This window comes from Oculina patagonica, chromosome 9 (genome assembly GCF_052425735.1).
Source record: "Oculina patagonica isolate OP01 chromosome 9, crgOcupat, whole genome shotgun sequence".
NCBI classification, from domain to species: Eukaryota; Metazoa; Cnidaria; class Anthozoa; order Scleractinia; family Oculinidae; genus Oculina; species Oculina patagonica.
Window position 1 is genome coordinate 3,242,130 of NC_135766.1, and position 25,645 is coordinate 3,267,774.

General features: G+C 37.5%; 1 protein-coding gene and 1 long non-coding RNA gene across 2 annotated transcripts; one reads left to right on the forward strand and one right to left on the reverse strand.

Moving 5' to 3' along the window:
* Positions 1–220: 220 nt before the first annotated feature.
* Positions 221–25,574, forward strand: LOC144664885 (uncharacterized). Its single transcript, XM_078526091.1, has 16 exons — positions 221–310; positions 11,133–11,482; positions 11,769–11,933; positions 12,159–12,272; positions 13,338–13,457; positions 15,588–15,684; positions 15,913–16,131; positions 18,103–18,479; positions 18,677–18,844; positions 19,042–19,152; positions 19,511–19,627; positions 20,621–20,711; positions 21,695–22,075; positions 22,993–23,115; positions 24,622–24,738; positions 25,525–25,574. The coding sequence occupies exons 1-16, from the start codon at positions 241–243 to the stop codon at positions 25,572–25,574; spliced, it is 2,670 nt and encodes an 889-aa protein (XP_078382217.1). The 5' UTR covers positions 221–240.
* LOC144665451 (uncharacterized) lies at positions 5,949–10,274 on the reverse strand. The gene is made up of 3 exons (XR_013572943.1): positions 9,750–10,274; positions 8,862–8,982; positions 5,949–7,389 (listed from the first exon to the last, which is right to left on the reverse strand). It is a non-coding gene; the product is annotated as an uncharacterized LOC144665451 (long non-coding RNA).
* Positions 25,575–25,645: the final 71 nt, after the last annotated feature.

The following is a 25,645-nucleotide window of genomic DNA, read 5'->3' on the forward strand; positions in this document are numbered from 1 at the left end:
TGGCTGAAATGTCATTTTTGACACCTGCTATCCGATTATCTCCATACGACGGAACTTCACCTTGCTTTATTGCCGTATTTTCCGGGCTAACGATGCTGAAACGTTATTTCCTTGAGGAAACAATACTTGATACCTGCTAATTAATACTCGCTGCATTATCTACATATAACTGTGTTTAACTTTGTCGTGCGGCAGTCTTCATTCCTACAGCAACGGGTGATTGCTTCATATGCTCAAGTCATGGTATTTGCATTCAAAGAAGGCTTGCTATTGTTGCTTTGGTGTTCCCTAGCTTTCGTCGGAGTTGAAGGTAATTTTTGTTTTCGTATTTATTTAACCATCCTTAAAATTACAATTTTTACCATTTTTTTAGTGCAAGAAGCTACAAAGTTCGAGTCTGGAGTCTTGATCGTGCTCTTTTCAAATTGTTGCGATAATTGTTTCACATGTTCGGACTAAAATGTATAATCAATTAAAAGAACGGGTCCATTATTTCAACATTGAATTTTAATTCTGACCTAAATGTTGTTCGCATTTATTCACAATGCTAGTTAAAGACCGTCATTTGATGTTTTTGTGTTATTTGCATAAAACCATTCTCAGAACAAAATTTCATTTTTTTTTTCTAAAAAGAGAAACATCAATCGAAGTGAGATATTATTAGCTAATTTAGTGTGTTCCTTCACTTGTGATATCTATAGCTTTTACGTCTACTTTCTTATTTCCGTATGCGAAAGCTGGTACCTTTGAGTTGAACTGCTTTTCTTTAGTATAGGAAAATTCCGCTGAATTGTATTTATTAAGAGATATTATTTTTTTGCGAAATAGGCAGTATCAATTGGTAAATGATAATCTCATCCGTCCCTCGACGGCGTTAATTTTACAAGCATTAAGCATTTTTTGGACTACAGCTAAAATTGATTACATTCTGATTTTAGAGTTTGAAATGAACGCCGAAACTTCCAAGTTAATGAAAACACACTAGATAGATTTCTTTTGGTATCATGTCTAGTCTACACATAAATCTGAGGAGCATTTGATTATCAAGTAATTTCAGTGTTACAAAGTGAGCGCCCCGCCTCCAATGGAAGCAGATTGCTTGAACAAAATTGGTGTGCCTGACTAAAAATAAGTGCCTAGAGAATAAATGTGAATGTATGCCGCTACTTTACACAAGCATGTCATTAACTTTCACTTAGGATCATACATTGTAGCATTTCCAAGTAGTACCTACCGTAGTCCAAAAAGACTATATTGCAAATATGCTCTCCAGCACATTTGGTTAATCTCAAACGACTAAGCTAAGCAGCACTAAAGACCTTGTGTAAGTCCTTGAAGAAAAGAGATTTCAAACTTGCTTATCAATACCTTTTCTTTCGTGGTCGTATAACTGCCTTTTAATATTTTTGTGCGGCAGTTTGTATTTAAATAGACTGCATATTATTATTATTAAATATTATTGACTTATAATTCGTAGCGTCTTGCAATTTCTATATTTTTTAAGCTTAAAGTGTCACAACGCATCGCAGAAGCCATTAATCTATCGCTTTATGGAACTTTGGGCTGGAAAAATAATTTAAACCACCAGTCATAATTGGAACAGGAAAAATATTTGCTTCAAAGGTTAAGGTCAATTATCTTTCTTACTCTTGTAAAATGGTCCCCCTTATCAGCTTTTAAGATAGTTTCATTTTCAAGTGTTTGGAATAAGTCACTCTTTTATCTGACGGTCAGATATGATCCATTGTAGAATCAGTACTGCTAGTGTTTCGTTTCTATGAATTCGTTGTTTAAAACTCATAGCACACAAAGCAATGCTCCTTAATCTCTACTGGAAATGATAAGTACAAATGAGTTCATGTAAATCTAAGTGATTGCACTTTCCGATATTCAACGTGTCCAACTAACAATAAACAAAACATTTTTTTAAATAATTTATTTAATAAAAACGCTACAATGTCCTTGTCAGAGACATGCTTTCTTAGGCTTATGTTGAAACATCAGATACGGTTATTTCCTCGATGAAAGAAGATTTGACAACTGACCATCAAGACATGTGACTTTCTGTCGTGTCATTTACTTTGAAGTGTGGCTCAACTTATTTTCCCATTTTGTTTTTAAACTTGCTTTTTAATACTTTTTGGGAAAATATATAAAAAAATGTTTCCTTGCGGAAACAATACTTGACACTTGCTTATCAAAATTTGCTGCATTGTGATTGTATATCTGACGTTCACTTTCTCATGTGGCACACTGGAACAAAATTAACGTCATTTCCTCGAGATAACAAGATTTGACAACGGCTAATCACAACTTGTGACTTTCTTTCGTGTCATTTACTTTACCGTATGGAACACCTACTTTTCAGGGCTTTTACTAGAATAACTGGTACGTGATTTCCTCAAGGAAACTATATTTGACACCTGCTAATCAATTCTTGTTGCATATTATTCCCATATAACTGTTTTTCATTTCGTTGTGCGGCAGTCTACATTTTAACAGCTGGGGTGACCAATTCATAATTCCAAGTCATGACATTTTTAACGAAAGAATGCCTGCTTTCATTGCTTTGGTGTTTCTTAGCGTTTGCTGGCGTTAAAGGTAACTTTCACTGTTCCATCGTTAGCTATTATTATTGATTTTAAACCTTCGTAGTGCAGGAAACTATCCAAAAGAGTCTTATGCGAACAATATTGCGAAAAACTTTTAACAGCCTTCTGACTAAAATGCAAGGTCAATTAAGACGGCGCATTCAAAACGCTTAGGTTTTTTTCACTAGCTCTAAAACAGGAACATTGTTTCATAATACGAGGTAAAGATTTCATTTAATTTCGTGTGAAGTGTACTTGAAGGGCGGTACTGATTTCCTCAAGTGTAAGGAAATGTCTTTACGGTGAAGATGATCGTTTGCAAGTTTAATAATACTTGTTGAAATATTCGATCCATGGTCGAAGTACTATTCACAGTTTTTTTTAGCTAAGGAACCAGAGTGAAAACGGAAAGCCAAAAGCTTCTGTGTGCAAGTTTTAACTACCCAAAATTCGGCGACTAGTACTTGACAATCGAGTTATTTCCTTGGCAAAAAAATAGCGCCACGCCTCCAATGAAGTTAAATTGCTTAAACAAACGGTCTGTCTGGTTTCTTATACGTACAAATATATGGAATTAGTCGAATAGACCATAGCATTTTGAAATAGTTACTGTTGTTGAGTTGTTTTAAATCACCCAGCGTTTTAAATCACCCATTTTTAAATAAATGACATGGTAATGACATCGCCATCGGTTCATTTGTTGCATCTCAAAGTATGAAGAAGCGCGCAAAAGGAATAGCAGAAGCCGGCCTTAGGCTAGCAAAATCGATTTCGCCAATATTGGTATAGATCTAGAGCATTCGCCAGATTGTCATTGCGCCACGACACTTTATCGAAACGAGAGTGCGCGGCACCGTGAAGAAGACTTGTACATGGTACTGCATTTCGACGTCACCTGTAATAGAAAATTAAACGCGTAGACGCATCCTATTTCTGACTCGTGTACGTTTTGTGCGAAAAAGGTTCTTTTTAAGAAACTGACTGTTTTTTCTTGTGGAAACAAAATAAATTGAAATATCTGACATTTGTTATTCGATAGTCACCATATACTCTTCTATAAACTCATTTCTTATTGCCATGCGGCAGAAGCTACATGCATTCTTCAGAGCCTATGCTGAAAAGAAAAACGTTTCCTTGCGAAAAAATATATTGCTCTTCAACATTCGCTTTACTCTCTCTGTATGATTCGTGGTCATTATTTACAAAGCAATTAGGACAACTTCTTCGGAATTTTAAGGGCTTTTTTAGCAACTTGTGTTGTCCTGTAAATTTGTGTTCATCCGGCTAACAGCTGTACTGCTTCGACGATTCTACTGTTCCATTGTTGACAATTTCGAGAGGCCTTTCCATGTTTATATTACAAGAATAGTCCACAGCTTACCTGCGATAAAAGCCCAATTAAAGCGGATGATTTATTCTGAATAGGTAAGTTGTCATGTGTAAAATTCGATATGTGTACATTTTGTAAAAAGGAACATTTCTTTCTCTTGGGTATCAAAGCAAAATCTTATTTTATCAATTTCACATGTAGCCATTGTTTCCATTTAATTCCGAATTCCAGGTTTATTTTTCTGAGTGTTTTTGCGTCAAAATAGCAAGCTTGTGGCATCCCAAAGTGACCCATTGAACTACTTGTTTGAACAGCTTATGTATGCAAAGCACTAAAGCCGATTTATATGTATAAAGGCTTAAACGATAAACTGAATAGTCCTATATTTCGTAGTTCCAAATTTAGTTTTAAAAATTTCGTTATGGTTCTGCTTCTTTCAAATTTGTAGAAATTTAGTCACGGCAAAAAAATAATAATAATAATAATAATAATAAAATGAAGCCTTTGTTTAACAAAACATTAAAGAAGGGACATGAACATGGATCTTCCAGTGTTTGTTTTGCATTATTTTAAGCTGGATTACGATTGAATGACCTGTTGAAACATAAAAAGTTATACTAGTTTTAGTTCAATTTTCTTTCCGTTTATCTTTTTGAAGTTTGAAAAATTATTTAAGTTGGATAATTGCATCATTTGGCCGTCTTTACGTTGCGATGGAAATAAAAACGGCGACACTGCTTTTACATTTTAACCTCGCGCCATAAGGCCCAAAGCGATGGTAGCCGCTGTAACGCCATCCATCCAGATTGGTTGACAACACTTTATTGAAGCGGTGTCGAGCTAGGAAGTGTTTATATAACTTATCTATATAATATATAAATTTAGGCAAGCCTAAAAGCGGAGCTCCCCAGTTAATTATTTTGCACTTTATTGAACTCTGAATTCTGGCCATTGTAAAACTTTAAGGCTAAGAATTTTATATTCGTTTTATTTTTTTAATAAATAATACCGTATTTTCTCGATTAAACGCCGGGCCCCGAATAAACGCCGGGTCTCCAAGTTGTATTTGAAAATAAACCCCTTACACAATTATTAACGGTTTAATATGCTTTAAAAATAATGTCTAATTATATAGCTGTCAAAAAGAATGAATAAATATCATTTCTTAGAAACATAGGGCTTAACAAAACTCCTAAATTCAAATAAACGCCGGCCCTATCGGGCCAAGTTTGAAATAAACGCTGGGGGCGTTTAATCGAGAAAATACGGTAATTAATATTTTTCCTTATTTCTTTTTTACCGTGTCCGGGGTGGGGGGGGGGGGTACTCCCTAAAATTTACTATGGGGGTGTGCCGTTGCGTTGCTGAGACTCTGGACCTGTTCCAGAGACAAAAGGTTCAATTTGCGACCCTGTTCCAGACAAACACTGCAAAGTAGGTACCCTGTTCCAGCAATATCCACAATGGAAATATTTGAAGATAGATATAAAAACACTACCGTACATCACAAAGCTCTCACTTGACTTCGTCTGTGGCTTGGAGATAAAGCGATGAAAGGAGCGGAGTTTCATAGCTATATACTTGATAGTGTTTAATCAGGATTCTGGGAAAACAATCAACCCTGTTCCAGAGTCAAAAGGGTGATTTGTATACCCTGTTTCAGAGTCAGAGAGACAAAAAGCATACCATGTTGAGCGGCACATACCCGTATAGCTCTTATATGGGAGTACCATCCCCCCTCCGGGTACCGTGTACAGCAACACCAAATAAGAGAACAAACAAAATCAATCAAAATGTTATAATTCCACCGAAAGCATTATCATAAAGAAGTCTGGATGGGAAATTATGTTGCAAAACGGGCAATTATGTTACCTTCATGTAGAAAAAAGGAGGGAGGAGTAGGGCTGCATGTCGGGGTAGATAGGCATATCACATGGCAAATTAGGCATTTTTGTTGTTGCTTTACCAGCTTTAAAAGAAAGAAAAAATCACTTTACATTTAGAGTATAAAGGAAATAACAAACATCTACATTTATAATAAGGTTGATTTTAATTTTTTTCATTCACTCATTTATTCATTTTCATTTTCACTATTTGCCTATATTTTAATTTTGAATGGAAATGGCAGAGGTTATAGCTAATGGTTTACAGCATGTTGCCCAAACCAAGCTAACTCCAAGCAAACCGGAGTGAAAGCTAACCACAAGCAAACTAGAGTGAAAGCTAACCGCAAGCAAACCAGATGAATAAAGCTAACTGCGAGCAAACAGGGGTGAACCTAACTCCGGAAACAAAGAAGTGACATTCTGTCATTCCACCGAACAGGGTCACCCCATCCCCAACCACCCCCCCCCCCCCAAAAAAAAAAAAAAAAAAGAAAAGAAGAAGATAGCACCCTGTTCACTTTTACATGTCTTTTGACTCCCCTTCCTCTTAAGGGGTTTCACTTCACTTACAGAAAAAAAGCAAAAATTCTGGGAAGCTAGAATATTGTTTGTGAGTCTCAAACTCAGTTTTGTTATTTGATTACCCAGAAAAAAAATAGAATCATGTCTGCTTGTGTATAAAACTATGCAAGAAAAAATATAACATCAATACTTTGACTACTCTTTTAAAAATTTGTTTGTATTATTGTCCACATCTTTATGGAGTCATGTTGCCCATTTGTCATGGAGTTCACAAAGTAAGCAAGTGAGTCACAATTTGGTTGCTACATGGTACCTTATGGATACTGCAAATTTTATCTGGCTTTAGAATATTTCACTTATTTTAAAAATATAGCTGTTCTTATAAATTGTACACAGCATACAATACATAAGAATGAAATTGGTAATGTATATTGCTTGCAATAACGGTTTTAAACTCACCTATACTTTAGAATTACAGTACCACCAGTTTCAGCATAACTAATCCAAATTCAAATAATTACATTGCTTTGTAACTCCACTACCTCCCCCAAAGTCAACCAAAGATCTTATCATATAATTAGACAACTACATGTAAGTCCTGTGTAGTTGAGGGCTCAAAACATTTGGACACTTGCAGGTCATGTTAACTTGCCAAACAGATTTTAGCTTGGTCACATGTGGTTTCTTACCAGTCAAAACATTGAAAATAGCAATTTTAAACTACCACCATTTCTGCTGTTACTGTTTTCGCTGCATATTTTTGAAAAGATCACTTCATAATGCCCTTGTTACATCTAACAAGATGTGAAAGTGACAGGTCAATCAAGAAGTCGTTTTCTGAAGTACACTGTAAATAGGTTAACATTTAAAATCTAAATTTTGCTTATTTGCAGCTTTTCTTGATTTTAATTTACATGTAATTTACTAGTCTCTTAAAAATAGCATCATGACGACACCCAAACATCGAGCTGGATTTAATCTTTCCTGTTTTCTATTTATGTCCTTGTCCTTGTCTGTTTTTGTGTCTGTGGCACTGCAAACTCTGCAACTCATGCTAACCCTGAAAAAAGTCAAATGCCACATATTAAATTAAAATTGATTAATTGTCATCAATATCAATAATTTATAAAACAAAACACTTAACTTGAGCTTGTTTAACTGAAGCCAAACCGCTGGATGCAAAAGGATCCATTAGATATTTAACAGAGATGGATCAGCACAGACTATTTTTTTTACTGATAACTGCAAAGTCAACTAAATATTTTAATAAACTCAAAGCATCACTGCAAACCCTAACACCCCCTCTTACCGGTAATTAAAAGGTTTGGCCTTTAATCAACCCCCCTCCCCCTCCCGCTAGCCCTTTTGGAACTTCCATTGACCTTACATGGGATGGATCTGAATATTTGGGTTTTCCTTGGTATAAGAACCTGTGAAAAATGTCTGTTTTGAAGCTATTGTTTTCCTGCTCCATGTTGTTTTGAGGCTCTTTGATGCCTTGTTTCACTGGTTCATACACTGAGGATGAGCTGGCCATGGATTTCTGCCATAACCACACATTGGAATTTGTGAGGAGTTTGTGAGGGGAGGTGACATTCAAACCATTTAACCTTCCACAGTGAGGATAGGGTATAGATATTTTCTGGTACAAGATCTAGGCATTTCATGAAAACATACTTTTAGTGAAATATTAATTATTTAAATTGTCTACTAATACATTGTAGTTGTTTTGAATGTCATTGAAGAGAGACAAACTAACTCCCGAGTTAGGATTTCGAGTTAGGATTTCAAGTTGGATTTTTGAGTTGGATTTTCGAGTTGGATTTTTGAGTTAGGATTACAAGTTGGATTTTCGAGTTGGATTTTCGAGTTGGATTTTTGAGTTAGGATTACTAGTTGGATTTTCGAGTTGGATTTCGAGTAAGGATTTCGAGTTGGATTTTCGAGTTGGATTTTCGAGTTAGGATTTCGAGTTGGATTTTCGAGTTAGGATTTCGAGTTGGATTTTTTTTGACAAAGCAAAACCCATTACAATTATTGAAAGCTAACCATAAACAGGCTAACTGGAGTGCATAGTAGGCTAACCAAAGTGAATAGTAGGCTAACAGGAGTGTGTAGTAGGCTAACCGGAGTGCATAGTAAGCTAACTGGCGTGTATAGTAGGCTAACCGGAGTGCTTAGTACGGTAAGCAACTTGAAAATCCAACTCGAAATCCTAACTCGAAATCTAACTCGAAATCCAACTCCAAAATCCAACTCGAAAATCCAACTCGAAATCTTAACTCGAAATCCAACTAGAAATCCAACTGGAAAATCGAACGTAAATCCAACTCAAAATCCTAACTCGAAATCCAATTTGAAATCCTAACTCGGTGAATAGGCAACCACCATTGAGGAGTTGAATAATGAATGCAAATATTTCACAAAGTAAGAAGATCAGCAGCAACCAAATGCAGATTGAAGCAGCTGGGTAAAAAAAGAACGAAACTGAATAAAAACATATTTCAATTATAACTAATATAAAGTAGATACCTGATTTACTTTGCTGTTGTCCACTTTGCACAGAGCATTCTATACCAAGTTCAACAAAACTTGACTGTAGCCAGTAGGTATTGTTCATTCATTGCGGCTTAATGGCAGAATATAACACTACCTAAAAGAAGGATTGACATAATAATCTATTAAAAACCACCACACTAGCTCTAATTAATGGCCCTGTTTATAAAAAGAATTTATAAAAAATTCTGTCTTATTTAATGGATCTCATCAAATATAATAATATTAGCCTCTTTCGTTTATACACTCAGTGTAGTGCCCTTCCTTCCTACAATGGGATATTTAGCTTTTCTACTTGGAGATTTCTTGTTAACTTACTTGTATAGAAAAAACATTGCCATTGCAAAGATACACATTCAACACTGTCATGGTGATAGTCAATGTAAGTTTGCATACACAGCTGCATACAGTGTCTAAAATGGCATGAATTACAAGTAGAGCGAACAATTGTGTTTTATAAAATTACTCAAAATAATTAACTAAGATAGTTTTATGTGGAAATAAACTGAGTTTTTTTTTGTTTCTGCTAAGGTGTGGTAAAAACGTGTCAACGCAAGAAATTCGCAACGTAACGTAACGATCTCTTAGCGTATTCGTCCACGACCCTAAAATAGTTCGTTCAAACGAATTCCAACAGCGAGTAAATAAGAATAAATAGATGAATTAAAAAAACTAAAACACTAAGTTTAGCTGGGAGTTTAAATAAAAACATTAAGTCATTAACAGCTCATGAATTAATCGGAGGCGAAGCGGCCGCAGTTTTTCGTATTATCCAACCGCGTAGTACATGTGTAAGCATATAATTACAGATTTTCACAAAAAAAACATGGACTTAGTGTATTCAGTAAAGTCAAAGTTTGTTACCTCATATTTGAAGTCGGAGAATGCTTGTCAATTCACAGCAATTCAGCAGGGCAAAGCTTTCAACCAGCTCATGAATTAATCGGAGGCGAAGCGGCCGCAGTTTTTCGTATTATTATCCAACCGCGTAGTACATGATATGTGTAAGCTATAAATTATAACTTACTCCAGCACCACCGACCTTTGAATTATCTGCGAAGGTCTATTTCAGCCTTTTCCATCCGTGTAGCTATTGACACTTCTTTTTTCCTTCACTTCAGTTAATTGCGTTTAGCTCAATTACTAGAGCTGGTCAGCCGCCGAAACGGTAGAAACTCGCTCGCTCTCCACCTGTGCCATTTTTTCGGATCTCCCCGTAAGCCCTTATCGTTTGCCATAACTTCCATGATGTGTAAAGCCTTTAGACGGGGTAGACCGAGAAATATTTACGTAGACATTTCTTTTTCCTGCTCGGTTTCTCCTTGTGCTTCGTTCAGCTTTCAAACTGACCGGGTTGTTCACTTTGTCCTTCATGTAAATCTAAATGGACTGACCATAGAAAAGTACTTGCGCCCGCGGACCAATAGCAATGCTATCACTTGGTCAGCGGTCAACTTCAAAAAAACACGCGTCCTTGACTAGTTCTAAACCTGAGCCCGCGATATGGTCATGTGATACTGGTCAGCGGATACGTTGTTTTGACAGCTGTCAATTGACCATAAAATGGATGTCCAAAAGCTAAGATCTTAGTCGATTACCTCACTCATTTCTGGTTAACGAAGGAGGCAGAAGATTGTCTCCCCTCCCCCCTCTGCTTGGGTTGCCTTGGGACTCCCCTCCCCCTCCCCGAGAGTCTGTACGCGCGCGCGGTCGGCCGGGCGTACGCACCAAATTTTTTCGGCCTCCTGGGTTTACAAAAATTCTCTCGTACCCGCATTACCCATGGTGCTCCGCTCCGCGCGCTGGCGCGCGCTGAGGAGCTTCGCTATCAACAAACGTTTAGCGTCAGCTGCTAAAGTCAGTGAAGATGTACGAAAAATGTTGACCATGGATTATAGTCGCTCTTAATATATTTAAATATCTAACTTAGGAAAAAATGGATACGACGTACAGTTTAATTCAGTTGTGATGATTTAACGATATTAAGTAACCGTTGTGCGTCTGAATGAACAACATGTAATGTTATTTAAAAAAAAAAAAGAATCTTGCCTGGTCGACGACTGTAATTTGCCGAAACAAAATGACAAACTTGTTGCTCGTCAGTGTTAGTCACCTACACTCATACATCATTGTCTATAAGGTTAAAACCTTAGTGTTTAATTCCAATTATTGCAGGAAATCTAACTATTCGTTTCTGGCTTGTCATATTGAAGTTTTACTTTGTTTTTTAAAATTCCTTTTTTTCAGGAGTTGAGAGGGGGAAACTTCACATTGACCATGTTGGAGTTGACGGTTTTCACTGCGAACCTGTGTCATTCAGCAGCGGTTTTTCCAGTGGAACTCCCGTGCGAGTGTTTGCTTCCATTAATCATGGAAACGAATCATCAGGAGTACACGATTCGGCTTTTATTTGGGTGGAAGATGTGACAACCAGCAGTTTTAAGGCCTGTCTCGTGCAAGGTGGCGAGGGTTATGCAGGTAACACCACCATCGATTGGTTTGCATTCCAGGGTTATCAATCAGGAGTGTATCATGGGGCGGCAAGTTTCAGCCTTTTTACTACAGAAACAAAATGCAACCAGGTGGCATTTCCTCAGGTAAAATTAAATGTCGTGTTTGCATTTTTTGAAGTAATAACATTATTTTTTGGGATCCATCATCTTTCTCTCTTCCCTTATTGGGAAATGCTTAAGTGTATTAAATTATGTTTCATCCAGTGCTACTTGTCAAAGTACACTTTACCCTACCAAATTATCTGCGAAGCAAATGCGAATCAAACTGATCATTAAACTGATCAATCGTGCAAACGACGCCCCATTCCAATTTGTTTTTATACTTAGATCTCATAAGAAACTAATGTAAATGTCAATTCGTACCTATTAGATCTTTGCAGAGGTACCTAAAGTCCACCTGACAGTCCAACATGGTACTCCGAATAAAAAGAAGGACGCCATGAGTGTTTGGATAGAAAGTGTCTCCACAAGTCATTTTGAAGTTTGTTTACGAGAGTCGAGGACATTTGATGGTGCTCACAGCAACCTTGCAGTGGTACGTTAATAATATACTAATTTTTGTTATACGTTGTACCTCGATTTTAAAAACCAGGCAGATAGACACTTCCCAATACAAAAGGCATACATTCAGCTGTCAAAAATTGTAAAGTACGTGACGTTTAAGCCTGAAATTCAAATATAACAATATTTTTCTTATAACTGTTTGAAAATTTACTTAAAAACTACAACTCAAATGCTAAACTTGGGCTTCCTTCACCAGAATTGGATGGCATACGAGCGTTACCCCTCAGTGTGGGATGCAAAAGAGTCCTCGGAGATCATATTTTCTGAGAACGAAGTTTTGACCGCACAAAACAATTACGCTGTGTGTAAGGTACGTATCCACTGCACATTCAGTTTAATGTCATAAGAGAGGTTTAAAAATGGACCTTGGTATTGTTTTATTTGTTTTCGGTATAACAGTAGTATGGAGCAGTTTTTAATTAAGTGTCGTGAAAGCAAAACCAAAGTAATCAATCTAGGCCATCACAAAGGACGCAAGCAATCAGTCGAACAACCAAAACTCAAAACAAAATACATGTAGCCGACTCGAAGCGCGGAAAAACGTGTATGGGTGAGCCACAAATGATTTTGTGCTTCAGATTGGATGAGAAAGCGAAGCTACATTTTTAACGCAAGTTTACAAAGCGTGGTAATGCAGAAAAAAAAGCAAATGCGAATTAATTTCGACACTCAATCGAAAACCGCTTTAAGCTCAATTTACTATGAGCCGGGGAAAAAAGATGCGAAATCACTATTTATGTTTTAATTTTTAACTGTCTCAGTACTGTTGTAAATAAACCATTGAACGTACAAGCAAACTCAAACACCCACCGCACAGGAGGGGGGAAGGCACTGAGTAGATAGCCCTCAGCTTACTCTACAAGATGACATGCTTTTTGTCGGCTGTGACGTCATTTGAGCCACCATCCAGGTTCTTCCATTTTGTATTTCACCTTTTTCTTAAAAAAGGCAGAAAATAACAAGTTTTGCTGTAAAATCATGTCAAACTGCTTATGAAATGTGGAATATAACAAATCACACAATTATGTTTAAAAAAACTGGAAAGTGTTAAAATTGACGATTTCGGGCTAAATCTGCTTGTAATCATGACGTTACCATGGCAACATCAAATATCGTGGACACATGGTTGACATATCAAAGTTTTTGCAAAGGATGAATGAACAGCTACTGAAAGTTTTAGTATTGTAGAGTAACTCTTTTTTTCTTCAAAATTTTTAAAATCCTCATTATCCACCCCTCCCTTGTACGTTCGAGGGTTAAGACAAAGATGATTAAAATCATGCTTGCAAGAGGCTGTTGAAATGTGCTTTTGGGCATTAAAACTAAATCTATTATGGCTTTACAAACATGTATTCACTTTTGCACGTTCTTGCAGAATGTCAGCTTTTCAAGCCCATTTTACGCACCGCCCGTGGTACTCACAACTGTTCTCAATGGAGGCAACAATACCAACATTGCCTGTCCGATAAAAGGTCCATTAAGCAGCTGGCTGGAGGTAAATTTATTTATTACATCCATTTTGAAATCACTGGTGATCCTTGCAATCTGATTGGCTCTCAGGAGTGCGATTTATTCACGAATCGCACTATTTTTTGCTCCAAATCGCATCTTTTTTCCAGCCAATGAGAAAGGAACAGTAAAACAAAACAACCAATCAGATTTCAAGGCTTGCTTAAATTTAACAAACAAATTGCAGGAAAATTTTATGAGAAAGAAAGCCATTGTCTATTGTTTAGTGAATTTTTAAATTTGTTCTCCAAAATCTTGCTTTAAAAAATGGATGGATATAATTACTTTCAGTTTCTGAATAACAATATTGAGCTCCTTCAAGCCTCATAACCTACATTTGAGGAAGTTTCCAACTTTCAGCGTCATTTTGACAAATATTTTGGCGATTTATCTTCACCATTTGCACAAGATCCGTGTGATCCCGAGTCCATCAAAATATAAACAAATGAAAATCACACAACAACAAATGCAGAGCCAACAAAAGAAGTAGAGGCTTCCATGCAGGTTTCCTTTAGTTTCAAGCGAAGCAATACAAGAGCTAAGTCTGTCGCTGTAAATAAAAATACGCCAAAATATGACAAAACATGACAAAACGATGATTGAATGTCTTTAAGCAGCTGGTGCCAGTTCCACCATCTTGAAAATTTCACCACGAAAACAATGCCACCGGAACAACTTGACAAGATCATTTCTAACCTGAGGTCAAAGAAGGACGGAGAATATTACGAGCAGGAATCCTTTTAAATCATGTAGAGTGCCATTAAACGGCATTTGTAGGAGAAAATACATCTACTGACCTGATCGAGTCCTGAGCATCGTGCGATCGAGAGAGTTTCTCAACTCATTTTTTCTTCCACAAAGACAACGAGAAGTCTCAACCACAAAAGAAACTTACATAATTGAGTCAGATAACGAGGATTGAACGTTGAAGTACATAAAACTGTCTTTGTTCTGCTTGAGAACCAGAGAACTGCGCGAGTTTCCCTGAATGAAAGGTGTTTTCCTGTACGCTCGACTGAGTTTTTGACACATGACGTCTTTGTCTTTCTGTTTTCAAAATGAGATGTAAAAGCGTTTCCGGTTACGCTTTCTTTCCAATCAGCTACTGGATCAATAAAATATCGGTACTGACTAAAATCTAAATTGTGCGATTTCAAAATGGATGCAAAATTGCACGACTTCGTGTCGTGCAATTTTGGTCTAAAATCATACTTGATTTCATATTTTGAAATAATGCGTATGATTTCAGACCAAATTGCACTCCACTCAGTTCAATTACCATAATAAACAACATTATTTATAAGCTGTAACTCGATATAACCCTATACAAACCGGGGGGGAGTGTCGGCACTGACTGTAAACGATTATGACATCATCAAGCTTCAATCATTTATCTAGACTTGATCTAGGAATCATTTGGTATAATATGCTATTGTGTCGGGAACTTGCCGTTACCATGGAAACGGCATTTTGACAGTCGCGTCTTTTCAAATTAGTATTTTTTGTGTTCCTTCTGAAAGTCAACCTTTCATTTTTTTTTTAGTTTTTTGCACCGCTTTATTGATCTCAATTTCTTAAGTAATTTTGGGCAGTTTTCTAAAAAATGAAATCCAATATTGTGATTATTGATGGCACATAACTTTTCTACTCTGCAATTACTGTTTGGATGTCAGGCCCGAAAGCCTTATGTCGACAGATTCAAACTAGCTATGGACAGAGTTACTTGAAGAAAGGGATGTGTTCTTGATTCCTGGTTGAAATTTTATTTTCAAATTACATTTTTCGAGAAAACCAGAAACAGTCTTACAAAGTGGTTTTAACTTTGGCCATTTAAGTTTTTATTTTACAAATTACATAGATAACCTGGCGAGCAGAAAGTGACTGAGAAAAAAAAAAGGGAAATGCGAGACAGAAATGATCGGATTTCAGTAATAAGCATACACATAAAATATAAATAGGAAAAGTCATCGAGAATTTTGAACTAGCAAAAGAAAAAACATTTCTCAGCTTTAAAATATAATAAAAGCTTGAATATTTGAAAGAATCATGCAAGATAACAATGACAGCCTGTATTATTCTTAGTGATGCCTTATTATGTCTTACTATCTCTCTGCAGGAAGTGACGAAAACCCATTTTAGAGTGTGTGTTAAAGATGACGCAGGATACGATGGCCAGAGAAGCAACGTCACTGTAGACTACCTGGTTATTGGAGGTAAATAAAAAATAGCTCAATTGAACCGTCATGCATAGGTTTCGTTTCAAGAAAAAAAAAGAGTGAAAAGGGTTAAAACAGTTAGCGATAGCATACCATCATTTTATCGATAAACACAATTATCCACAAAGTCGAGCTGTTCTTAACATTCAATCTATATTACATATTTTTGTTACTCTTCTAACGACCGTCAGTTTACAAACAAATGTTATTATGTTTACTTTTTAGACCTTGATCCGTGTACAAATGCAATTTGCAAGTACCACAGTCACTGCGTAGCTTCGTCTCCACACCAGTTTACTTGTGTTTGTGAAAACAGTTGTCCATCATACGAAGAACAGGTCTGCGCTTCTAATGGTCGCACATTCAGGAATTTTTGCTTGCTTAAACAAGAAATTTGCAGAACACGTGGAAATTATACCAACTATCACCCTGGAAGCTGCACAGGTATTTAGTGTATTCAGTCTAGTCTTTAAGAAAAATCAAAGACAGACAGGCAGGCAGACAGACAGGGAAGCAGACAGACAGACTGACAGACAGACAGTAAGTTTTTGTACTCGTTTTCGTTTTCGTCTGGGTTCAATTTGATCTATTAGATTCCATATTGTTTTAAATTTTGAATAAATTCGTTTTGCCTTTAGATGTACAGCCACTTGGACTGACCTTCTTTTGTCGTTTTTTCGTGGCTGTACTGTCAGAACTAACAATAGCCTGCGAACGCAGACGTATTTCCGGCTGTCGTTTCTCTCCGCCGAAAAATAGCGTCTGCGAACCCGAGCCACAAAACGATTTCCGTGACGTAGAATCTTTTGTTTTCTCTTTGGCCAATCAGATAACACGACAGAATGAAACGCGTGTTCACACCGCGCGGCTCCCTCGCGACACAGAGTTTGATTGAAACACCAAAGGCCAAAGATTTCTCACAGCGGTGAAAGTTACATACAATCTTTGCAGAATAACGTTTTCAGGTTCAAAGAAAAGGTTAATTTATTCGGCAAAAGTGTTTTAGGCATACCTTCATTGATAAATCGCTTAACAAAAATAAATTTGTATGTTTACGTGGACTGTGAAAATAGAAAAGCTGTAGTTGTATCGCTTCCAACATTAACTGAAGTGCTGCAGTCAATTTCTGCAGTTAGAGAACACCTTACAAAATTTGTACCCAATTGGGCAAGAAATTCGAAGAGTTTTTGTCGGTGATGCCCACTTTGTGTCAAACTATTTGCAAAAGATTTTAGCAGCACGTCGAACTCAATTGAAGGTGACAATCTTCCAGTTCACCTTCCGAGAAATTACACAATTAAGTTGCGACTAGCGTCAGTTGCAAGCTCTAAAATTTCTTCAAGTCCGATCCCTTTATAGTTCTAAACCCTTAGGCGTTTCTTGGCTGTTCTAAATTCTAAGGCGTTTTTTTTGCACCATCGAATCCCAGAAGTTTGTCTCAAAGGAATAAAAAACATTCGCAGATTTCTGACAGCTCAAATTATTATTTCAAATACATGTATCAACAGCGCTGCGAAGACGAATCTCTGACGAGACTCGCTAGAGAAATCGCTTCTTTAGGTAGACCAAAGTACACCTCTTTCAATTAATATTTTTATTTTATTTGCTATCCTTCTTAGTTTTTCAGGAGAGGTTTGTCCTTTATGTGTAAATATACTAAAGATCATAAATTCTAATCAACACCGGATCTTTCGACAACAAAATTATAAACAAGTATAAAGTGTTTCGTCAAGAGCGAATGTTCGTAACGAAGAATCTCACCTATTTAAATATCCAAGATTCTTTAGAATTCTGGTGATCCATGCACGACAGAATAGCCGCTTCTTTCAACATTTCTTTACTCGGCGTTCAGTTTGTCGTTATTGAACGCCGGCTATTGCACTTCGATCAGCGACGACGATTCGGGGGGATAAGGTACATTCAATTCTACAAGCGGCAAAACGATGACCACAATATTCCAGTCGGAAGATTCACGAAGACGTCTTCTTCATCTGACTCGAACAAGTACTTTCAAGCGTTAATGTGATGCTGATTTGACTTTTCAAATCCAAACACTTCACAAACTTTCCCATCCTCGAATGATTCTCAGTGTCTGCTTTATCGGCCCTGTTTTCTCCACGAAATTGCGCGATACCCTCGCAGGCTACACGCGTGGCACTTCTGGGTTTTTCTGAGCCTAACTCTGATTGGCTTAAGATTTTGACGTCACGGAAATCGTTTTGTGGCTCGGGTTCGCAGACGCTATTTTTCGGCGGAGAGAAACGACAGCCGGAAATACGTCTGCGTTCGCAGGCTAAACTAACAATTAAAAAATAAAAGATAAAGTGACCGTCTCCATCAGAGATCAGCTTAGGTAGCAACATTGCTTAATTACCCTTTCATCAATTTACTTTCTATGCTTTTGTATGCTTGCAGGTTTCCCACTCCAGAAAGGAAGGCACAAGTTCCAAAACGTTCCATCTTGGGCAGAGGATCAGTGTGAAGTCATCAAATTTGAACCTTTCGTATTTTATCCTCATAAGAAAATATACATACAACTTACTGTTAACCACATAAATTACTCTGATTCCACCTTCGTGCACGAGGCCACTACACCGTGGGTTGAAAGCGTTAACAGCTCTCAGTTTACAGTCTGTGTTACTCGAGCTGGTAGGAATGACTACCCCTCAGACAGCTTCGCCACAATTGATTGGGTCGCTCATCAAGGTGCCCCGCCAGGGGGAGTGGCAGGCGAGGAAATGTTCTCCAGATGGTGGACTGGGACGAGCTGTCAAACGGTCACCCTCCCAAATGTAAGTGAAAAAAGTGTACAAAAAAGTTCTTATGGTAGTTGTTCTGCTACAACGTTAGATGTTCTTCTGTTGAGGTCGACTGTACGATCGGTTTCTATCAGACACCAAAACTATTTAGATGCCATAAATCCCCTCCAATAAAAATCATATCAAACCTGTGACTGAAACTAACACCCTCTTACTTTTGACATTATTAGGGAAAATATTCTAACGCGCCGACGATATTTGTAACAGCTGAACATCACAGATCGAGTCTTAAGCACGATGCTACCAGTGTGTGGCTTGAAGATGTCTCGTCAAGTTCTTTTAAGATTTGTCTCCGGGAGCTTCAAAACTTCGCAGGGGTTCATGACGACATCTCTGTGGTAAGATTGCTCTAACTTTAATCCAGCTTTACCATGGATATAAAAAAATCCCTACTGCAAACTACGAAACAAACTAGCCATGGAAAGATAGGGCAGGTAGTGCTAAAGCTTCGTTGATAGAAAGCTGTTGAGTATCTAGCTTTGGTATTTTAGGTTTATATTAATTGTCACTATTTTTTTCCATTTCTGTTATACAGAACTGGCTTGCGTTCGATACCCTTCACAGACCGCTATTTAAAGAAAACAATGACATCAATTTTCAAAATAACGCCTTGCCTTCTAAGAAGCATAACTTCGCATTCTGCCAGGTGTGTATGCACACGATGCAACCAATATGCAGTAATCGATCATTCTTTTGATATTCTGTTTTATCTACGTCGTATGAAATGGAACTTTTAATATTGTATGTGGCATGCCAAAGGAGCTTGACTTGGAAAATCAGAGAAACTTTAAAAATGGCAAATTACTGGGACTAATTGATCCACGCATTTTGCAGTTCAACTTCAAAGTGGAAGTATGCACACAGATGCAAAGAAGCGATAGTCTGCTCGCTTGCTAACGAACTTAATACATGACTACAAAAGAATCCCACTAATTAAAACGAATTTGTCTACTATGTTTCATCTTGACTTAATGAATATAATCAGATTTTTTTATAACAATCAGGATGTTAGTTTCCTTCGGAGCTACAGTAAATCCCCAACAGTGTTGTTAACAGCCAAACATTCTACCAGTGGTGGAAATGCAGCCGCAGAATGCAACGGGATCGTGAGCTGGATTGAGGTATTAACTGAAATTTGAATCCACTAAGCCAATAAACTATCAGAGGTTATGTTTTGTTGTTCGACTCAGTTACCAAACGACGTCCACGCGCAATGGTCGAGTTGGAGTTTTGGGAAATATCCTTTTTTTCTGTAAAACGAGAAAGGTTTGCGAGACAGAAGGTTTTCAACAGGGGAGGTTTTCAACTAACACACTGATATAAGTACCTTTTATGACAAAAACAATCCACACACCCCAATAGTTAACAGGTGCATTTTTTATACACCGTATAAAAATATATAGACTACGTTGTTGGGCATTTTTTCTTTGAATAATTGTTAACCCTCGGACGTACAAGGGGGGGGGGGGGGGTGGATGCCACCCCCCCCATAAGGTTTTTTCCAAATTTTGAAAAAACCATTTACTCTACAGTACTGAAACTTTCAGTAGCTGTTCATTCATCCTTTGCCGAAATTTTGATATGTCAACCATGTGTCCATGATATTTGATGTTGCCATGGCAACGTCATAAATACAGGCAGGTCTTGCCAAAAATCGTCATTTTTAACATTTTTCTTTATTTTTTCCAGTTTTTTTAAACAGAATTGCACGATTTGTTTATTTTACGAATCCATAAGCATTCTGACTTGATTTTGCATCAATTTCTGTTATTTTGTGACTTTCTAAGAAAATGTTGAAATCCAAGATGGCGGATCCAAGATGGCGGCTCTAATGACGTCACGTGACGTCATGCGACGTCACAGCCAATTAAAATTATGCCATCTTGTAGAGTAAGCTACGGGCTTTCTTGTGAGAGCAAAATAATTTCGCTACGCCTTAATATAACGAAAACTCCGGGGAGGGGTTCCATCCACCCCCCCTTGTACGATGGTGGGGGTATGAGTTTGCTTGTACGTCCGAGGGTTAACAAGTTTATTAACGGGTACTCTATCATTTCTAGAATCAACTGATCAATGTTATTAAATCGATTGTCTTGTTTTTCTTTCTTTTCCAGTTTATCTCTAACTCAGGCTTTCGAGTTTGCGCCAAAGAACTGTTTGTTCAACGCTTTGACCCGCTGACTGTGTCATATGCTGTGTTAGCAGGTGAATAAATGTGGTTCCTTTTTACATCATTTTCTTTATTTTGTATATATCAGTAAGTGGTTTTTCGAACACGTTTTCTTATCACCGAAAAATGTACAAAAAATGTTCGTTGTGCGTCATGCCTGGACTGGCGTCCCTACTGCATTTTTAACAGTCCATACGGACGCGGGCGCACAAGGGTAACAACAGTACGCCATCCGAAAAAAAAAAGTGTAAACCTACTCAAACCTAAAAGTCACTTCAAGACGCATATTTTAATCTCCACTTAACTGCATGCAATATTTAAACCAACTCAATAAAAATCATCTTCAAATAATTTTAAGAGGCAGTTGAGTAAGCGATACCTTAACCCTATTCAGACCGGGCTTTTTTGGACCTTCTCAGACCGGGGGGGGGCTTCGGAAGCCCCCCCTATCTAACTTCCAGAATATTTAAGCAATCACAATGAAACTTATAGGATGTATTGTATGTCCGAAAATCTTTCTTTTGGTATATGTCACGTGATATGGTGACGTCACATCACGTGACAATTACATCATGATGTCAAAACAGCCGCCATCTTGGATCCGCCATCTTGGATTTCAAAATTCTTCCAAAATGCCCGAAAACCCCCCAAAATTATTGCAAAGTACTCAAAATCAATAAAAATGTGCTTTAAACCCGTAAAAATGTAAAAATAATTCCATTTAAGTTGATTTTTATTGACAGAAACACGCAAAATTACAAATTTGGGAAAACATGCCTGTCAAAATGACGTTGCCATGGTGATGTCAAGTTCATGACACATCATCCAACCCTACCAAATTGTTGCCAGATAAATTTTAGGAAAACTCAGAACGTTTGGGAGCGTTTGATGTAATCTTAAAAAAGTTATAAAAGTTCAAAGTCAGCGCGGGCCTCAAAAGCCCCCCCCGGTCTGAATAGGGTTAAGCGAATTGCTAAAGCTTGAAAACGTATTAAACTTTATCCTTCCTTTTAAATAGACATTTGCGGGGAAGACTGGACCTATTTTAAGGGATACTGCTACAAGAAAGTATCTTCTTGTGATTCATGGAGTGGTAGCCAGGGGACATGTGCTACAATGGGAGCAAATCTTCCCAGCGTCCACAGTCAGGAAGAGAATGTCTATGTACAAAGTTTACACGGCGGAGAAAATTCATGGTTGGGCCTGTCTGACAACAACACTGAAGGGACATTTGAGTGGAGTGACAGAACACCGCTGTTTTTCCATTACTGGGCGAAACACCAGCCAAACAACTTTCGCAATCAGGACTGTGTTCATACTCTTGGGTTCCTTCAAGGTCATAAGTACGAATGGAACGATGTCAATTGCACGGATTGTCACAATTTCACCTGCAAGAAAGGTAAAAAACTAAAAGACTTAACCGAGGCTAGAACTAAAACAGATTTGGTTTGATTCAAAACGATTTTTAGGCCGCGTTTGGAACCAAAAAATATTTTGCCCCTTCGGGACCCGCAGCCCAAAAAAAAAAAAAAATAGGCATTTTTCTGGCCGTTGTCAAATACTTTATTCGCATCGAACACCAACAATTTTTGTATCAATTTGGTTAAAAAAAATATTTCTAGTTTTCTAAGAAAGTAGCAACTTTTCCCTCGATTTATCTGGAAATGCGAAATCAAGGATATGATGACCACTACTGATAGGTATCGAACGAAGGTTGAACAATGGCCTTGATTTAGAAGTGAATATTTCAATTCCGGGACCTAGCTGATAACTTTTCTCTACACAGCCGAAAAGTGTAGTCCTTTATCTGCTAAAAAGTTATGTCAGTTTGCACATGTGCTGATACCAGGCTGAAAACAGGCGTCTTATTTGCGTGACAATTAAACCATTAAACTTGGGCGTGATCAGTAGTTAGCCTGTGTAGCAAGTAAGAATAGGGAGAAGTGTCACTGCTGCCTTAGCGCAAAGCGCTAGAAAGGATCGCGAACGCTAGATCACAGTTCGAGCTAGCGAACGGATACCTTACTTGCTCTTTTTTATTGCTGCATCGCAAACTTTGCAATCTATTCCTTCCTCGTTCAAAAGGCATTTTAGATTCGATATTGAGAAAGGAGCTCTCTAGAGCTAAGGTGAGAGAAGCAGAGAACAGAGTAAAAACCAAATCAGATAAAACACGGGTTTCTTTCAGAAGCTATCCTTGTCTTTAACTACTTGCATGGCTTAGTGTATATTAAGTGTTTTTGTTCTTGATTTCAAGACACATTTTCTGTTAGTTCAATGTGATCTAACGTTTAACGATACGTTTTCTTTCTACAGATTACAACGAATGCCAGGATTTCACCTACGATTGTCCAGTGAACGCCACTTGTGTGAACAGTGACGGTTCTTACTCATGTCAATGCCCTGTTGGATATCGTTTAGATAGAAATATCTGCTCAGGTTTGGGCAATTTTCTTAGCATTGTTTTTCATAATTATTTTAATCGTTTGCAGAATATTTCAAAAAATAAAAAATAAATGACACTTTCGATTGATACCTCATTGAAACCTCAACGATTGCAAACTATAATGTGAAATACATTAAAAGACATTAAAAGACATTAAAAGACAAGGGGAAACAAAATCTGAACGCCGATTTTTAACCTTGTTCAGAATAGTGAAACATCGCCTCCTATAAACCCCCACTTCGAAAAATAAAATAAAAAACAGGCGCTTACACGGCAAGTTTCCTAGTGTAGTAGCATTGACAAAAGGTGTAAACACGTCAATAAAACTAAAACGTCAGCGGTTAATTTTAAATAGATGGGAGAGGTTAGCTGATCGACGGACTTGGCTTTTAAATGTACACGAATTGTGGATTTTTGCTATAAAAGTAACGAGTTCGCGTATTTCTTGAATACTAGGAATCGCGGATTAGCTTTGCACTCTGGTCATGACGTTTCCGGTCTGTTGCGACATTCGGATCGTGGATATCGCAAAAAAGTTCGGATCACTTTGGTCTGGTTTGTCGGTATGCTGGCAGGATATAACGAAAATCGGTGAAGAATCAAGTCAGAATGCTTGTGGAAAACCCCCAAAATAGGGTAGTGAAATCCAGCTCCCCGTTACCCCCTCATTTTACCCCTCACCCCCTCTGCATACTAGGTCATGGGTTCGATTTCCGTTCAAGCCTGAATTTTTTTCAGGCTTGCTTTTCTCAACTGCTTAAGTTGAGTACATTACTGCGGTGATCTTTCATTTGCTTAAAATGTACAAATATATGAATTTTATATATTCATATCGAAAAAGAGTTTGAAAGGTTGTGGCCAAGCCTGATTCGTGATCTAGAAGAATGTTACCATGTTACTAGTTGTTATTCTACTGCACCAAGCTGACGGTTCATACGAACGACATATCTTTTCTGAGTCAGACAGGAGGGTTGCTTTCTTTGTATATATGTGTATCTAAATTCATGAAATGTGTAGAGGTGGTACCCTGCAGTGGTTTCAGCTAGTAACCGTTTATCTTTAAATATAGGTACCTATGATTTTAGGTTCAGAGATGTCATAGGTAAAAACAGGTCACTTTACTAGACGTGAGGTAATTTGTGATCTTCTGCCCAGGATGGATCATTGATAAAGCATTTTTTTCTGGTATTGTGTTACAAGTGGAGGCGGTATCTAACTGGGCCTTGATCGATTTGCTGAATGTCCTTGGTCACACCTAGTTTCAAGCACCCCCGTCGGGTTTCGAGAATACTAAGGAAAGCGTTGAACATCCAAGCCTAAAAAAATGATGCAAAAGTTAATAGAAAAATTAACCTAAATGCTTTTGTTTCAAGTTGTGAACAGGAATATAAACCGGTACAATAGACCTAACGGCTGCAAATAAGATTAACTTTATAAGAGCTCAAATGAGTAAATCTTTGTTGTTGAATTTGATGTGAATGTTTGATTTTTTTTGACAGATGTGAATGGGTGCAATGCTTCTGTATGTGACGTCAATGCCATCTGTCAGAATAATGCCGGATCCTATGTTTGTTACTGTAAAGCTGGATATACTGGGGATGGTAAAACGTGCACAGGTAAGATAACGGTATATATTTTTTTTTGTTTTATATTCAGCCCAGTTAAGAATTCTCTCATTAATTTTCTGAAAATGGAGGTAGTAATTTGCAAACAGGAGGCAGAAGTTAAATTTCCTTAGGGTGTTGTCCTTAGAGTGTGGTACGCCAAAGAGAAATTCATGGCTTGTAGGAGAAATAGAGATGTTATGCATCTCATTGAACCACAGTAATACTCTGTTGTGAAAAGATATTGCTTCACTACATTTTTGAAATGTATGGAGAGCTGAGTAAGGCTCTCCACAATAAAAACATCTGTTGTTATGCGTAATTCCATAGAGATTGAGCTCTTTCTTTGTCACCACAATTCGATGAATTAGCTTATAATAAAATTCTCCCAATCTATTTTCTTTACATATATGTTTTACTCTGGTGAAGATTTGACGCCAAGGCAAGGCTGCCAGAGCAAGGTCGCGCTCCCATTTCAATGAACCGGTGGCTGGAGTCTTATTGTTATGAAGAAAAAGCCAATATAAATCTTTGGATTTGAGTTTTAATAGGTCTATAGTTAATTGGGGCGAAAGCTGAAACAACTTAGCGCCGGTTAGAAAATCGACATTTGGTCTGACCCGGCCATTGGCTTTTTCAAATAGGGATTTTGGTATTGCGGATATTACTTGCAAGTATTGAAGAAAGTTGCACTGTATTCCATATCGTTGTTTAAACTGTTCAAATGGCAAATATCTCCCATTATTATCAATGACATCTTGCATCTTACCGTCAATTTGGATCTCTTTGTTATTAAAGAGAATCATCTCCTGTTCCTCACCCGTGCTGTGAATGTTTCTAAGTTCTAGAAAGAATTGCAAAATTTGTTTGTAGAGGAGCGGGGTATCTAGGTTCTTAAGGAATTTTGCGTCATAATTTG

Coding starts and splice junctions, on each gene's coding strand:
- LOC144664885 (XM_078526091.1), top strand. CDS start 241: ATGGTATTTGCATTCAAAGAAGGCTTGCTATTGTTGCTTTGGTGTTCC. Junction 11,483..11,768: donor ACCAGGTGGCATTTCCTCAG/GTAAAATTAAAT, acceptor CGTACCTATTAG/ATCTTTGCAGAGGTACCTAA. Junction 20,712..21,694: donor GTCATATGCTGTGTTAGCAG/GTGAATAAATGT, acceptor CCTTTTAAATAG/ACATTTGCGGGGAAGACTGG.